The sequence below is a fragment of the Coregonus clupeaformis genome, chromosome 28 (genome assembly GCF_020615455.1).
Source record: "Coregonus clupeaformis isolate EN_2021a chromosome 28, ASM2061545v1, whole genome shotgun sequence".
Lineage (NCBI taxonomy): Eukaryota > Metazoa > Chordata > Actinopteri > Salmoniformes > Salmonidae > Coregonus > Coregonus clupeaformis.
This window is the reverse complement of record NC_059219.1, coordinates 1927346-1941633: the sequence shown is the minus strand read 5'-3', so window position 1 is coordinate 1941633 and position 14288 is coordinate 1927346. Positions and strand designations below refer to the sequence as shown.

The 14288-nt window shown below is 51.0% G+C and overlaps 1 protein-coding gene across 2 annotated transcripts in view; it reads left to right on the top strand.

Annotated features, from left to right (window-relative positions):
• LOC121570062 (nectin-2) overlaps nt 1–14288 on the top strand; it is a 75315-nt gene that overhangs the window by 32455 nt on the left and 28572 nt on the right. For both annotated transcript variants that reach the window (XM_041881526.2, XM_041881525.2), the window contains exons 2-6: nt 2418–2527; nt 2919–3168; nt 3622–3930; nt 4091–4208; nt 4537–4685. In XM_041881526.2, coding sequence (XP_041737460.1) covers nt 2418–2527; nt 2919–3168; nt 3622–3930; nt 4091–4208; nt 4537–4685 — 936 coding nt within the window. The remainder of the gene's footprint in view (nt 1–2417; nt 2528–2918; nt 3169–3621; nt 3931–4090; nt 4209–4536; nt 4686–14288) is intronic.

The window sequence follows — 14288 nt, the reverse complement described above, 5'->3', positions numbered from 1 at the left end:
TAGTCAACCCTTGCCGTTCTAATGATAGTCTACATCCCCGGGTGGGTTAGTAGTTTTCAGGGGGTGGGGTTATATTTTATAGCCCTGTCTCAAACCATTCTTCTCCTCTCGTCCCCCTCTCTTGGCTTAGAGACGTAAACTGGGTTGGTTTTCCTCTTATTGCTCTTTCTGTGTGACTGACAGCAGGCAGGCTTTCCTCAGCCCTGTCCCTCAGGGCTTTCTGCATGCCTTTCTTCCCGGGATTACAAATTGTATGTGTGTGTGTGTGTGTGTGTGTGTGTGTGTGTGCACGTTTATCAATACAGGTCTGTGTAATGACCTGTGGCATGCAAAGTTGACTCAATCCATACTCCCCAGTGGAGTATCAATCCTGGGTTTCAATAGCCCTCCATCCCTCTCTCCTTCCCTCGCTAGAGCCGAGCAGGTCCCAGAGCTAATCTGTAGTGGGTCTAGCTGCTGCAGGTGGATTGAAGTGAGGCTGCTGCCTGATCCCTCCCAAACACTCCCAACACCTAGATCACACAGCAATAGGCCCTACACTAGGGCATAATACATACAGGGCTTCAAGGTCTGGAGAGGCACCAGGATCCAGCTAGAACACACTCGGATTCTGAACCCTTCACCCCGTGCACTGATTCATTCACTTCACTCCCACTCATTGATTTGCCAGTATAAGAACGTAACCTTATCTGTGAAGGAATATGGTGGAAACTCCATATAGCCCCATGCTTACACCAACTGAATGCTGTTAATACCATGAGGGGGAGTGAACAAGTGCACACTTCAGAGAGAAGACTGGGAAATGGGATTGCAACCAGTGCTTCTGGCTCTATTCAGTCATGGCAGCAGTCTCAGGGTGGTTGTAAAGAGGTTGTGGTTGCAGAAGGGTTATTTTGTGGTTTGAGTCGGTGCTGGGAGAGATGGTGGGTTATTCTAGAAATACCTTACTTGTTTTCTTTCCTATCGCTCTCCCTCGCTCTTCCTCTCTTGTCTCCTCTCCTCCCTCTTTGCTCTCGCTCTCTCTCCTCTCTCTTCCGCTCTCTTTCTTTCTCTTTCTCTTTCTTTAAAGACCATGGTAGCAGAGGTAGGCTGTGTGGATTGCTCATCACCACCAGAGAAGACGTCAGTCCTGGCCTTTGACTCATGTCTCTATAGGGATGGTGTGTTTTCCACCCCATCGTCTTCTCTAGTCTTAGTCTCTAGAGGATGGACAAACCAGTAGAACCAGTTATTACATTTACGTCATTTAGCAGACGCTCTTATCCAGAGCGACTTACAGTTAGTGAGTGCATACATTATTGTTATTTTTATGCTAATTGTTTGTCTCGATGGGAACATCGATTTCAGTATCAAATCACATGGGTGTGTGCGCGTGTGATTGATACACACAATATGGGAAGAAGAAGACACACACACACACACACAGAGAGACACAGAGAGAGATCGATATGTTGGTAAACATTGACAGGTGTGTCACACCAGATAGTTTGTGTCTTTACGTAGAACAGGTAGATCAGACAGACACACCGATTCATTCATACAGTTAATTACATTTTCACGCAGACATGGACGAAAGACACATTCTGGTGACTTGTCAGGACGTTGTGGTCCTGATAATGTAGGAAACATGTACACTCAAACACACACCAATCCCTGTACACAGTGTGTGTGCCTGCACCGAGTAAATGGCTGGTTCTAGAAAAGCATAAGCCATCCAAATGATTTATGACCTGTGTGGAGCAGACTGGTGTTTTTCCTCTTCACTATATGTCCCTGTTTCCTCCACTCATCGCTAGAATGGGGGGCGTGCGTGAACACACACACACACACACACACACACACACACACACACACCCCTCTAGCAGACTCCTGGAGCGTTGACCTACTTGCTTACTGTAGGTAGTCTTAATGGCGTTCCAGACGATTCCACAGTACTATAATCTGTCATCGGACAGACTAGGGCCTGGTCCCAACAAGCTTCCTCTCCTCATCAGGCAAACTGGGGCTGGGGCCTGGTCCCAATAGTCTCAACAAGCTTCCTCTCATTTTACATTACATTTTAGTCATTTAGCAGACGCTCGTATCCAGAGCGACTTACAGTTAGTGCATACATTATATATTTTTCCCCCTGTGGGAATCGAACCCACAACCCTGGCATTGCAAACGCCATGCTCTACCAACTGAGCTACATCCCCTGCCGGCCATTCCCTCCCCTACCCTGGACGACGCTGGGCCAATTGTGCGCCGCCCCATGGGTCTCCTCATCAGGCAGACTGGGGCTGGGGCCGGGTCCCAATAGTCTCAACAAGCTTCCTCTCCTACTCTCCTTTCCTTCATGGCCTCTGACGTAGAACAGGGAGGGGAAAACCGGAAGCCGTGGTGAAAGGTGCACTAACGTCCTCTCCTATTCCTCCCAGGGGTGGTGTCTCAGCGGGTGAAGGTGGAACCGGAGGTGATGTCATACCCCAGCCAGGCGGTCAACCTGAGGTGTGCCTTTACAGACGCTGGAGGGATACAGCTCACACAGGTCAGTGTCCGACAGACAGGAACTCAAATGTAGACAAATGGATAGGTTTTTACAACTTGAGAAGAAAGTCATAAATGATCATCAAAGGCACACATACAGGAACTAATGTCTGGACTGGTGGGTTTTACCGTCTTAACAATTTACGTCCATGGCCATTAACAAGAGAAAATTATACATTATTATAAAGACACTTTGTCCTTGATCATCCAAGTTTACATGCCCTGTACATGGATTCAGTCTGATATGGTATTTGATTTGAAAGCTTTTATCTACTTTAGTTTAGATGGTAATACATGTACACAAAGAAAATAGTAAAAGTAGCTGTTATTTATTTTCCCCATTTGACAGGTTGTGTAATATCTAAATGAATAAACTTGACTGTACTACGCAGGTGTCCTGGATCTATGAACCCAAGGAGGGCGAGAGGCTCAACATCGCAGTGTACCACCCTAGCTTTGGGGCAAGTTACCCCACATCGCCCCTGAAGGGGCGTGTCAGCTTCACAACTAACCCCCCCTCCCTCAGCAACCCCTCCATCCAGATCTCGGACGTCAAGATGACTGACGAGGGGAAATACATCTGTGAATACGCCACCTACCCCAGCGGCAACGAACAGGGCGTCACCTCCCTCGTCATGCTAGGTAGGACCGTATGTGTGTCTTTCTTTAGGGTGTGTGTGTTTGTGTGGTCTGTTATGTGTGTGTGTCCACGTTCTATTATGTATCTGTGTGTAAGTGCTCTCGTGCCTCCCCCTCCCCCCATCCCATCCGACCTCTACCCTACAGGTTAAACTCCTGTCCATGCAGCTTAATTGCTATTATAAATGGTATTGTCAGATCAATTGTGTTTTTGTTAATGCGTTAGAACCATTGCTCTAACCTTGGTGCAACTCTCCCCTCGGGCGTTTATTGATCCGGCTGCTTGTCATGCTTGGTGTCGGCTCTTTTCCTGATTGCTCTACTCACGTTCAACACCCATGGAGAGAGGGGGAGAGGGAGAACAAACAGATAAAGGCTGTCTTGTTTTCTCCGGTCTCGTCGTTTATCAATATTGGTGTTCATTCATTATTCTCTCTCCCTCCATCCCTCCATCAGCCAAACCCAGGAACTCTGCCTCCGGGGTAACAGCGATAGCCTCCACTGTCGCCGCGGGAGCCAAGCCAGTTGTCGTGGCCCGCTGTGAGTCGGTCGACGGTCGCCCTGCTGCCCAGATCGCCTGGGTGACGGCTGTCAACGGCAACGCTACCTCCGCCTCTAAGGCGGGCGTTGACAACACCGTGACGGTATCCAGCGAGTACATGCTGGTTCCCACAGCAGCAGACAACGGCAAAGACATCAGCTGTGTGGTGTCCCACCGGACCCAGGCCAAGCCTGAGAGCTTCCTGATGAAACTGACCATAGAGTGTAAGGCCGCTGCACACACACACACTTACTCATGCAGACTGTATTCTCAGACCTTTTTAATGTTTTCATGCATCAGAATACAATTATTTTCTCCCTGTAGGAAGTTACACTAATGAACCTCTCTCTTTTTCTCTATCCCTACCCCCTCTCTCTCCCTCAGACCCCCCACAGGTGACCATCGTGGGCTATGATAATAACTGGTACGTGGGTCGGACCAACGTGGCTCTGACCTGTCAGGCTACTGGCAACCCCATCCCTACCACCCTCACATGGAAAACGTGAGTGTCAGTCCGTCTCTTTGTCTCGGTCTCTCTCGTTCTTTAATTATCACTCTATCCACAGGCCACTATAAACCACATATAGTATTATGATCATAATTATCAACTCTACAGCCACTGGCCTGTTATTTTATTCCATAGTGGAATTTGACTCCAGGTTCAACCCCAGTAGAAACAATAAGCCATGCGATGTCCTGACTGGCTGGTTCAAAGTCAGTTACTTGTATTATGTTTTTGTAGGGAGATCTGGGCCAGGTTCCAATACTTATGTTTTCCTCCCTCTCTTCCACCATCTCCTCCTCCTCCTCCACTCTCCCTCTACTCCCAGTATGAGCGGTCAGATGCCAAACACAGTGCAGATAAAAGAAAATGTGCTGACCGTGCTGAAGGTGGATGAGCAGACCAACACAACCTTTGTCTGCGAGGTCAAGAACCGCCTGGGCACCGGCAAGGACCAGGTCACTGTTATGGTCAGAGGTGAGTCAACACACACCTGAACACACACACCTGAAATGACTGTAATCATACACATGTGCATGCTATGCTAAAAACCCACCTGGACACACACCTGAAAACACACTTACTATACATGCAGGCATGCCGGGTTAACACAACACACACACACACACACACACACACACACACACACACACACACACACACACAGAGGGTGTGGTGACGCTTTCCTGTACTGTAGGGGTCAGGTAGAAGCATGCTCTGTCCCTGGGGTTAGTGGTGGGGGGTGTTTGGTGTGAGACAGTTTACTGGGCCTCTATACCTCCGTTTGGGTTTTCCATCTATCCATCTTCTACCCTTTGAAACCTTATCACTCCTTTCTTTCTGTTCATACCTATGGATCCTGGCTGTGATGTTTGAGCTCTACTCGTCTGTTCATCTACTGGTAGAATGGATTGAATCATCATCAGAGACAGTTTCAAGTCTCCATACACTTGCAGGGTTAGTTTATTGAGGGTACGGTTTGCATTGGACTGGACTGAAACGCAACCCCATGGCCTTGCTATCTCCTTGTTGTGTACTGTGACAAACTCCACTATGGAATAAGATAAGAGGCCAGTGGCTGTAGTATTGATAATTATGATCATAAAACTATCTGTGGTTTATAGTGGCCTGTGGGTAGAATGATAATTATGATCATAAAACTATATGTGGTTTATAGTGGCCTGTGGATAGAGTGATAATTAAAGAACGAGAGAGACCGAGACTGACAAAGAGATGGACTGACACTCACGTTTTCCATGTGAGGGTGGTAGGGATGGGGTTGCCAGTAGCCTGACAGGTCAGAGCCACGTTGGTCCGACCCACGTACCAGTTATTATCATAGCCCACGATGGTCACCTGTGGGGGGTCTGAGGGAGAGAGAGGGGGTAGGGATAGATCCACACTGCACCACTTGAAAGAGGGATGTTCCGTGTTCGGTCGACCGCGCCCGTTTAAATAAAGAACACTCCGTCCATCTATCCCTCCATCCCTCTACAGCTTTAGCTTTCCCCTCCACGAGTTCCACCTTGCTCTCTCTCTCTTATAAAAAATACATCCACCCCCCTGATCTGCACTTTACCTGAAGTCGTTTTGTGCTGACACGGGGGAATGCAGGACAAATGGATAAAAAGTGCAATTCACTGGTGAATGTGTTTTAAAAACCTCTCCTCTCCCTCGCTCCATCCCTCACCTCCCCATGGTACTAATGTATTCTCTCTGATGGGCCACTAGTGTCTCTCTGGACCATAACGGACGTCCCCATGCAGGCCCACTGGGTATTACAGGCCTGGGTATGGGTACAGGACAGGCGGCTGGGGGAGGGAGGTAGAGAGAGGAGGGGAGAAAAATGGGAGGGGTGATTGAGCGAGTGAGATGGAGAGACTGAAATGGGGAGAGATTGGGAGAGAGAAAGGGGAAGGGTTGGAAGAGGGTAGAGGGGTAGAGAGAGTGTCTGCTTTTAGAATAAAGAGGGAGGTGAGAGGGGAACAGGATGCTGATGGCATTTAAAAGCCTTTTGGGAATCTATGGCACTGCTTCTCCTCTCTCTCTGATTTTGTGTGTGAGCGAGCAGGCTGACAGTGCTGTGAGTGTGAGTGTGTGTGTGTGTGTGTGTGTGTGTGTAGCGGGGTGCTGTAGTGTAGTCTCTCTCTCTCTATCCTCTCTGAGCGGATCAGTCGGCCTCTGCTGCTTCAGCTCCTGGCTGCTTCTCCTTCTTAACTCCCTCCCGTCTTCCCTCCCTCCCTCTCCTCCCCCTCATCATCCTGTCTCCCATAAACTCTGCTGTCCTTTCCTGTCTCCCAGAATTGTTAATTTCCTGTCCTCCCTCTCTCTCCTCCTCCTTGGTCCATCACCCCTAAATTCCCTCTTCTTTCCCTCTTAACTCCCTTTCTTTCCTCTTCCCCCCCTCCCCCTTCATCTCTCCTGCTATACTCCCCTCCCTTATTTTTTCTTGTCCTCCCTACCCCTCCCCTTGTCCTGTCCAGTCATCTCCCTCCTCTCTTCTTTTCTCCTGTCATTCCCCCTCCTCAGTGAGTAAGAGAGTCAAAAGGGGGATGAATGAACTGAGTGCAGGCACACACAGAGAGAGACGGAGAGAGGTAGTGTAAAAACCGATGGAGTGCTAATGCAGTGGAGCTGTGTCCAAACAGGGCTGAGAGGGGGCGATGGGTGTGAAATGACTATAGCAGGCTCCTGCTGCTGCCCCTGTCCTGCTCCTGTCCTGCCCCCAGCTGTGTGACAACTGACTCACAGAGCCCTGCACAGGGTTATGAGCTGACCTGGGACCTGTCTCTTTTGTCTGTCTGTGGCCCTGCCCCTGGTCCGTTCCTCTCTAACTAGCCTCAATCCCAGGGAAGGACGGAAGGAGGGGGAGGGAGAGGCCCTCTCACTCTCCCTCCCTTCTCCCCCTCCCTTCATCCTCTCCCCCTTCTCTCTACTCTCTGTCAGTGTTCCTATCATGCTCCTACAGCGCTGTACTGATCTGTGCTCAGTGGAGAGACATGCCGTTAGTTATCTCTGAGACCCCCTTTCTCTCTCTCTTCAATACCAGCCCACAGCACTGAGCCTGTCTCCCTTTCCCCTCGATCTCCCTCTCACCCCATCTCTCGATCACTCTCCCTCTCTCTGCCTCACCCCATTTTCTCTCTGTCTCCATCTCCCTTCCTTTCTCTCTCATACCTCTCTCTCTCTCTCTCTCATCCCCCCCTTCCCCCTATCTCTCTCTCTCATCCTGCTGAGCTGGTCTCTACTTCTCTTAACGCTTAAATTCCAGCTCTCTTAATCACTACTTAGCTCCCCCGATCCTGCACTGGAACCTGCTCCGCCGCGGTTAGCTAACCCACTTTCTGCCATCCCCACTGTCTCCAATTCCCATGCACTGGTGTCACATCAAAATCCTTCCCCACCCGTTCAGAAGACTAACCTTTTTCCTTTCCGTTTCACATATTCCCCTGTAGTGGTGTCACATAAAAATCAGCCCCCCTTCAGAAGATGAAGCTCCTTCGTTCCGCTTCCCCCCAGTCTGTCTGTCTCTGGCCATTCGTACAGAGAGGGGGAACATATCTAATGTAGTCTGTTCCTCTCCAGCCTCCAGGCCTGACTGGCCCTCTGATGACATCCATCCACCTCTCATTAAGACATGGTCAAGACCAGAGACATGTATAATACTGTATACATAGTCTGATCCAGACCATTCAATAAGTCACATTCAGTACAGCTGCTAACTCACCATCTCTCTCTCTCTGTGAAGAAACCAGCCAGAAACCAACCAATCCGTCTTCTCCCATAATGTAATGTAATATATGCCCATGCACCACTGAGTGGTGTGTGTGGTTGGGGGTTGCTGCTGCATGTCTTTGGGAGGCGGGCGGCATCAGGCTTTATTTCCGCCTCATCTCTCTCATTACTTTCGGTTACTTGGAGTTTATGGTCGTGCATGACGCAATCTATAAAAAGCATCATGTTTTCCTCAGCCAGTGTTTTTTGTGCTGGAGCTACGCATAGTGTTTTGGCATACCAGACAGCCCCGGGGGCCAACGAGCTCTTGGGGCCCATGCTCCTGACAGTAACCCTCCAAAAAGTCATTAAGAATCTTTTTAATGTACTAGGAGGCTAAGCATTTGTTTCTTGGGCTTCGAGAATGTGACTGATCAAAGTGCCTCAGGCCTTGAAAAAGAAATAATGAAATGGATTGAAAGTATAAGGGGATATCGGTGAACAAATGCTGTTGTCATGGCTACGACGGCGCCAGTGCAATGAGTGGAGCTTACCAGGAGTTCAAAAATATATGTCAGACCGAGAGCCTTAGGTAGTTCTTTTGAGTTTTAATTTAGAAAACGATCTCTCCGCAGAAGCGACAGTTACAGGGATGGTTAAAAACAGCTTGATTGCTGTAGCAAGATAAGGTGAACTGGGCAGAAGGGAGTGGGTGCTTCAAATATAGCAGTTCTGCAACATCTTTAATTGAGCCTCTCGCATTCTCCTTAATTGTCGGCCTCAACACGTTACGGAAAGAGATTAACTGTATAGGAATCTCTGGGACACGTCGTCTGGATACTGGACAGCCAGTAAATTGGCAGATGCAAACAGATTATTATCTTGAGCGAACAACAGTTCTTGAGAGCTCAAACAAAAAAAGCGGTTTGCGATTTTGTTCATACTGGTGAACCGCCATTTCAGTTGTGTGGTTGCAATTTTAACAGTCCCTTATCTCTGGTATATCTTGCTATGCATCATTCAAGACTAAGTTTAAATTGTGTGCAGCGCCATGGACATATAATGCACAATGTTTCAGGAAAGACTGTCTGGGTTGTCAATACTCAGTATAGAAAACAGTCGGGCCTGCAACCTGGACCTACAGGCCGTGGCGAAAACATTTGCACACAAAAATGCAAGGTGACGCAGCAGCATACTGTAGCTACCATAGGCCTCTACATAGGAAAAAAGAGAGATTGGCATTAATAGACTGGTTTTACTACGGCTCATGTCATGCAGGTTCAGGTAGGCTATACACGACAGTTGTATATCAAATAAATACATCAATTGGTTGCTGATTTAGTATGCTGTTGTATCAAATGTATTTTACTATCTGCAATGTTTGAATTTCCAACTTTAATTACTGAACAAGTAATTACATTATTGCCAGCAGTCTAAATGGACGCCCTATTACAACGTGTATAACTTTGTGAAATATTAGGCTTTACATGAGGAAATGACGACCGACTAGGCCTACCAATAAACATTTACCCATTAGCTAAAGCTATAGGCTACATGCCCTGGCACCACAGAAAGCATGTCATCGATTTGATAGGCAGCTGCATAGACATGTCGCAATTTCAGCGTCATGGACAGCGATCGGTTGTCTATACTTTGTGTGGCTCTCTGGCAGACGCATTCTATTATATTTTAGGGAGGGGGGACTGAACTCTGACCTTGCGGGGGGTCCAGAGAAACTGCGTTGTGCCAGTGAGAGCGAGGGAGATATTGGAGTGCATTTTTCATTGAGAGGATTGTGTACTGCTCTTCCCAAGGCATTGTGCTCAGTGTGTTGACTCCCTGACTGGGAGAAGTGTGTGTGTGCGCGCAAGGAAAATTCTCTCTCGTGGGGGAAATTTCCCACATCCCCACGAGGACAAAAGCTATTTTAATCTTGGGTTAGGGAAAATAGGATTTTGAATGGAAATCAATTTTAGGTCGCCACAAGCATAGTAAAACATATGGTGTGTGTGATCATGCTGGTGAGAGCTGGTCCCATGCTGTTTAGAATGCCAAACACCGTAGGAGAGGAAGCATTTCTCTACAGGAAGCTGTTTAGTGAAACCTTGGGACACAACACTACTGTTCTCTACTAGCACTGTACTGTTCTCTACTAGCACTCTGCTGTTCTCTACTAGCACTCTGCTGTTCTCTACTAGCACTGTGCTGTTCTCTACTAGCACTCTGCTGTTCTCTACTAGCACTCTGCTGTTCTCTACTAGCACTCTGCTGTTCTCTACTAGCACTCTGCTGTTCTCTACTAGCACTCTACTATACCACCCAGACCAACCACCAACCCTGTTGACCCTAACCACAGATCTAGTATCAGATTAACCAACCTTTAACCATTGGGAGGATTAGAATATATCAGGGCCTGTATTAATAAAGCATCTCACTGCTGATCTAAGATCAGTTTTGCCTTATAAATCATAATGAATTAGATTACATGGACGGGGGGACTGATCTCAGATCAGCACTCTTACTCAGAGACAATCTTGATGAATGTGGCCCCTGACCCTGTATCAGTGTTTAGGGGACACTTGTACCTACTCCATCCTTTTAGCACCTCCAGTTACTGAGGCTCTAGGTCTTCTGGGTCCACTGGAGACCGAGGTTTAAATGCATTTCCTGTGTTTTTATTATAGGAGGGATTGGAGGAACATGTCTCACTGTCATGTGTCAATGGAAAGGTTTAGCTACTGTGTGGTGTGTGTGTGTGGTGGTGGTGGTGGGGGGTGCATGTGTGGGAAGAGAAACTGAGGGAGAGGGGGGTGGTGTGGGGGACATGAGAGGGAGGGAGGGAGGAAAGGAAGGTGTAGTAGATGGCAGAAGAGGGGGAGGAGGATGGTAGAGATGGCTGAGAAGAAGCGGTAGAGTGGTAGCAAAAGGAAGAGGAGGAGAAGGGTTGAGAGAAGGGAAGCTGGATGAAAAGAAAGGTGTTGGGGGTGAGGGGGAGAGCAGTAGAGGGTAGAGGGTAGAGGGGGAGAGCGGTAGTGGGTAGAGGGGGAGAGCGGTAGAGGGGGAGAGCAGTAGAGGGTAGAGGGGGGAGAGCGGTAGAGGGGGAGAGCGGTAGAGGGTAGAGGGGGAGAGCAGGAGAGGGGGAGAGCGGTAGTGGGTAGAGGGGGAGAGCAGTAGTGGGTAGAGGGGGGAGAGCGGTAGTGGGTAGAGGGGGAGAGCAGGAGAGGGGGAGAGCAGGAGAGGGGGAGAGCAGGAGAGGGGGAGAGCAGGAGAGGGGGAGCGCAGTAGTGGGTAGAGGGGGAGCGCAGTAGAGGAGGAGAGCAGGAGAGGGAGAGCGGTAGTGGGTAGAGGGGGAGAGCAGTAAAGGGGGAGAGCAGTAGAGGGGGAGAGCAGTAGAGGCTAGAGGGGGAGAGCGGTAGTGGGTAGAGGGGGAGAGCGGTAGTGGGTAGAGGGGAGAGCGGTAGTGGGTAGAGGGGGGAGAGCGGTAGTGGGTAGAGGGGGAGAACAGTAGAGTGGGAGAGCAGGAGAGGGGGAGCGCAGTAGTGGGTAGAGGAGGAGAGCAGGAGAGGGAGAGCGGTAGTGGGTAGAGGGGGAGAGCGGTAGTGGGTAGAGGGGAGAGCGGTAGTGGGTAGAGGGGGAGAGCGGTAGTGGGTAGAGGGGGAGAGCAGTAGAGTGGGAGAGCAGGAGAGGGGGAGCGCAGTAGTGGGTAGAGGGGGAGCGCAGTAGTGGGTAGAGGGGGAGCGCGGTAGTGGGTAGAGGGGGAGAGCAGTAGTGGGTAGAGGGGGAGAGCAGTAGTGGGTAGAGGGGGAGAGCGGTAGTGGGTAGAGGGGGAGAACAGTAGAGTGGGAGAGCAGGAGAGGGGGAGCGCAGTAGTGGGTAGAGGGGGAGCGCAGTAGAGGAGGAGAGCAGGAGAGGGAGAGCGGTAGTGGGTAGAGGGGGAGAGCGGTAGTGGGTAGAGGGGGAGAGCGGTAGTGGGTAGAGGGGGAGAGCGGTAGTGGGTAGAGGGGGAGAGCAGTAGAGTGGGAGAGCAGGAGAGGGGGAGCGCAGTAGTGGGTAGAGGGGGAGCGCAGTAGTGGGTAGAGGGGAGAGCAGTAGTGGGTAGAGGGGAGAGCGGTAGAGGGGGAGAGCAGTAGAGGGTAGAGGGGGAGAGCAGTAGAGGGTAGAGGGGGAGAGCGGTAGAGGGGGGAGAGCAGTAGAGGGTAGAGGGGGGAGCGCAGTAGAGGGTAGAGGGGGAGGGCGGTAGAGGGGGAGAGCAGTAGAGGGTAGAGGGGGAGCGCAGTAGTGGGTAGAGGGGGAGCGCAGTAGAGGGTAGAGGGGGAGCGCGGTAGAGGGGGAGAGCAGTAGTGGGTAGAGGGGGAGAGCAGTAGAGGGTAGAGGGGGAGCGCGGTAGTGGGTAGTGGGTAGAGGGGGAGAGCAGTAGAGGGTAGAGGGGGAGAGCAGTAGAGGGTAGAGGGGGAGCGCAGTAGAGGGTAGAGGGGGAGGGCGGTAGAGGGGGAGAGCAGTACTGGGTAGAGGGGGAGAGCAGTAGAGGGTAGAGGGGAGCGCGGTAGTGGGTAGTGGGTAGAGGGGGAGAGCAGTAGAGGGTAGAGGGGGAGCGCGGTAGAGGGGGAGAGCAGTAGAGGGTAGAGGGGGAGAGCAGTAGTGGGTAGAGGGGGAGCGCAGTAGTGGGTAGAGGGGGAGCGCGGTAGAGGGGGAGAGCGGTAGAGGGGGAGAGCGGTAGAGGGTAGAGGGGGAGAGCAGTAGAGGGTAGAGGGGGAGAGCAGTAGAGGGTAGAGGGGGAGAGCAGTAGAGGGTAGAGGGGGAGAGCAGTAGAGGGTAGAGGGGGAGAGCAGTAGAGGGTAGAGGGGGGAGAGCAGTAGAGGGTAGAGGGGGGAGAGCAGTAGAGGGTAGAGGGGGAGAGCAGTAGAGGGTAGAGGGGGAGAGCAGTAGAGGGTAGAGGGGGAGCGCAGTAGTGGGTAGAGGGGGAGAGCAGTAGTGGGGAGAGCAGTAGTGGGTAGAGGGGGAGAGCAGAAGAGGGGGAGAGCGGTAGTGGGTAGAGGGGGAGAGCGGTAGTGGGTAGAGGGGGGAGAGCAGTAGAGGGGGAGAGCAGTAGAGGGGAGAGCAGTAGAGGGTAGAGGGGGGAGAGCAGTAGAGGGGGAGAGCAGTAGAGGGGGAGAGCAGTAGTGGGTAGAGGGGGAGAGCGGTAGAGGGGGAGAGCGGTAGAGGGGGAGAGCGGTAGAGGGTAGAGGGGGAGAGCAGTAGTGGGTAGAGGGGGAGAGTAGTAGAGCAGGGTGGTCTTGGGACCTCTCCACAGCCCTGATTTAGACATCACTCCCCTCCCTGGGGTCTCATACATCACACACACCTTCCTCCTTCCCCACCGTTGGCATTACAGCACTAGTGTTTAGTGGACAGAGAACAAAACACTAGTGTTTAGTGGACAGAGAACAAAACTGTCCCAATGTGATCCTCTACACCAGGTCTCTGCTTGAGATACTGCGTGGTCTGTAACAGAGATTGCTAAGAAGTAATGCTAAATAACTAGCAGTCTATCTCACCAGCCGGTGTGTATGGAGTCATGAGCCTTGCAATATGACCAAACTGGGTATGAGGGAATACACCGTCCGGGGCTTATACAACAGAGCTCAATTGAGTGTTCAGTAGCTAGGGGAGAGAGAGGGGCGGACCGACACACTGTCCCCTCTTCTACATTATAGTAGCTTGAAGCAGGAGTTGTCATTCTGCTGTCTCGCTCTGTCAGTCACCACCACCCCGCATCCTCCTCCTTTTCTCCTTCTCCTCCATCCCTGGCTGCATCCCTGGCTGCATCCCTGGCTGCATCCCTCCATCCATGTATCATCCTCTCCTGTCCTCTCCTGCATGGCCTACACCTGTTCTTGCCCTCCGGACTCAAGCCTCTCTGGATTCCAGAGGATGTCTTTTGTTTTTGCTTAATCGTTCTGCTATTTTGTGGTTGGGGGGGACTGAGACTAAAGAGGACCTGCACACTGCGCTCACACCGTTTAGGAGGAGACGTCGTTGGCACATTGCCTCGATGTTGCAGAGACCTTGTTGAAATGTTGCTCTGACGTTATTGGGGCGTTTGTGAGGGAATGGGGACAGGAGCAGCTCAGAGGGAGAGTAGGAAACGCCAGTGACGTTAAACACTGCTGTTAGAGCCTCAGCACACACACACACTCCCACACTCACACATGCAAAAACACATCACGTGGAATACAGTGCAGACTACTGACATCATCCAACCCCTCCTCTTCTTCTCTCCCTCCCTCCCTCTTCTTCTCTCCCTCCCTCCCTCTTCTTCTCTCCCTCCCTCCCTCTTCTTCTCTCCCTCCCTCCCTCTTCTTCTCTCCCTCCCTCCCTCTTCTTCTC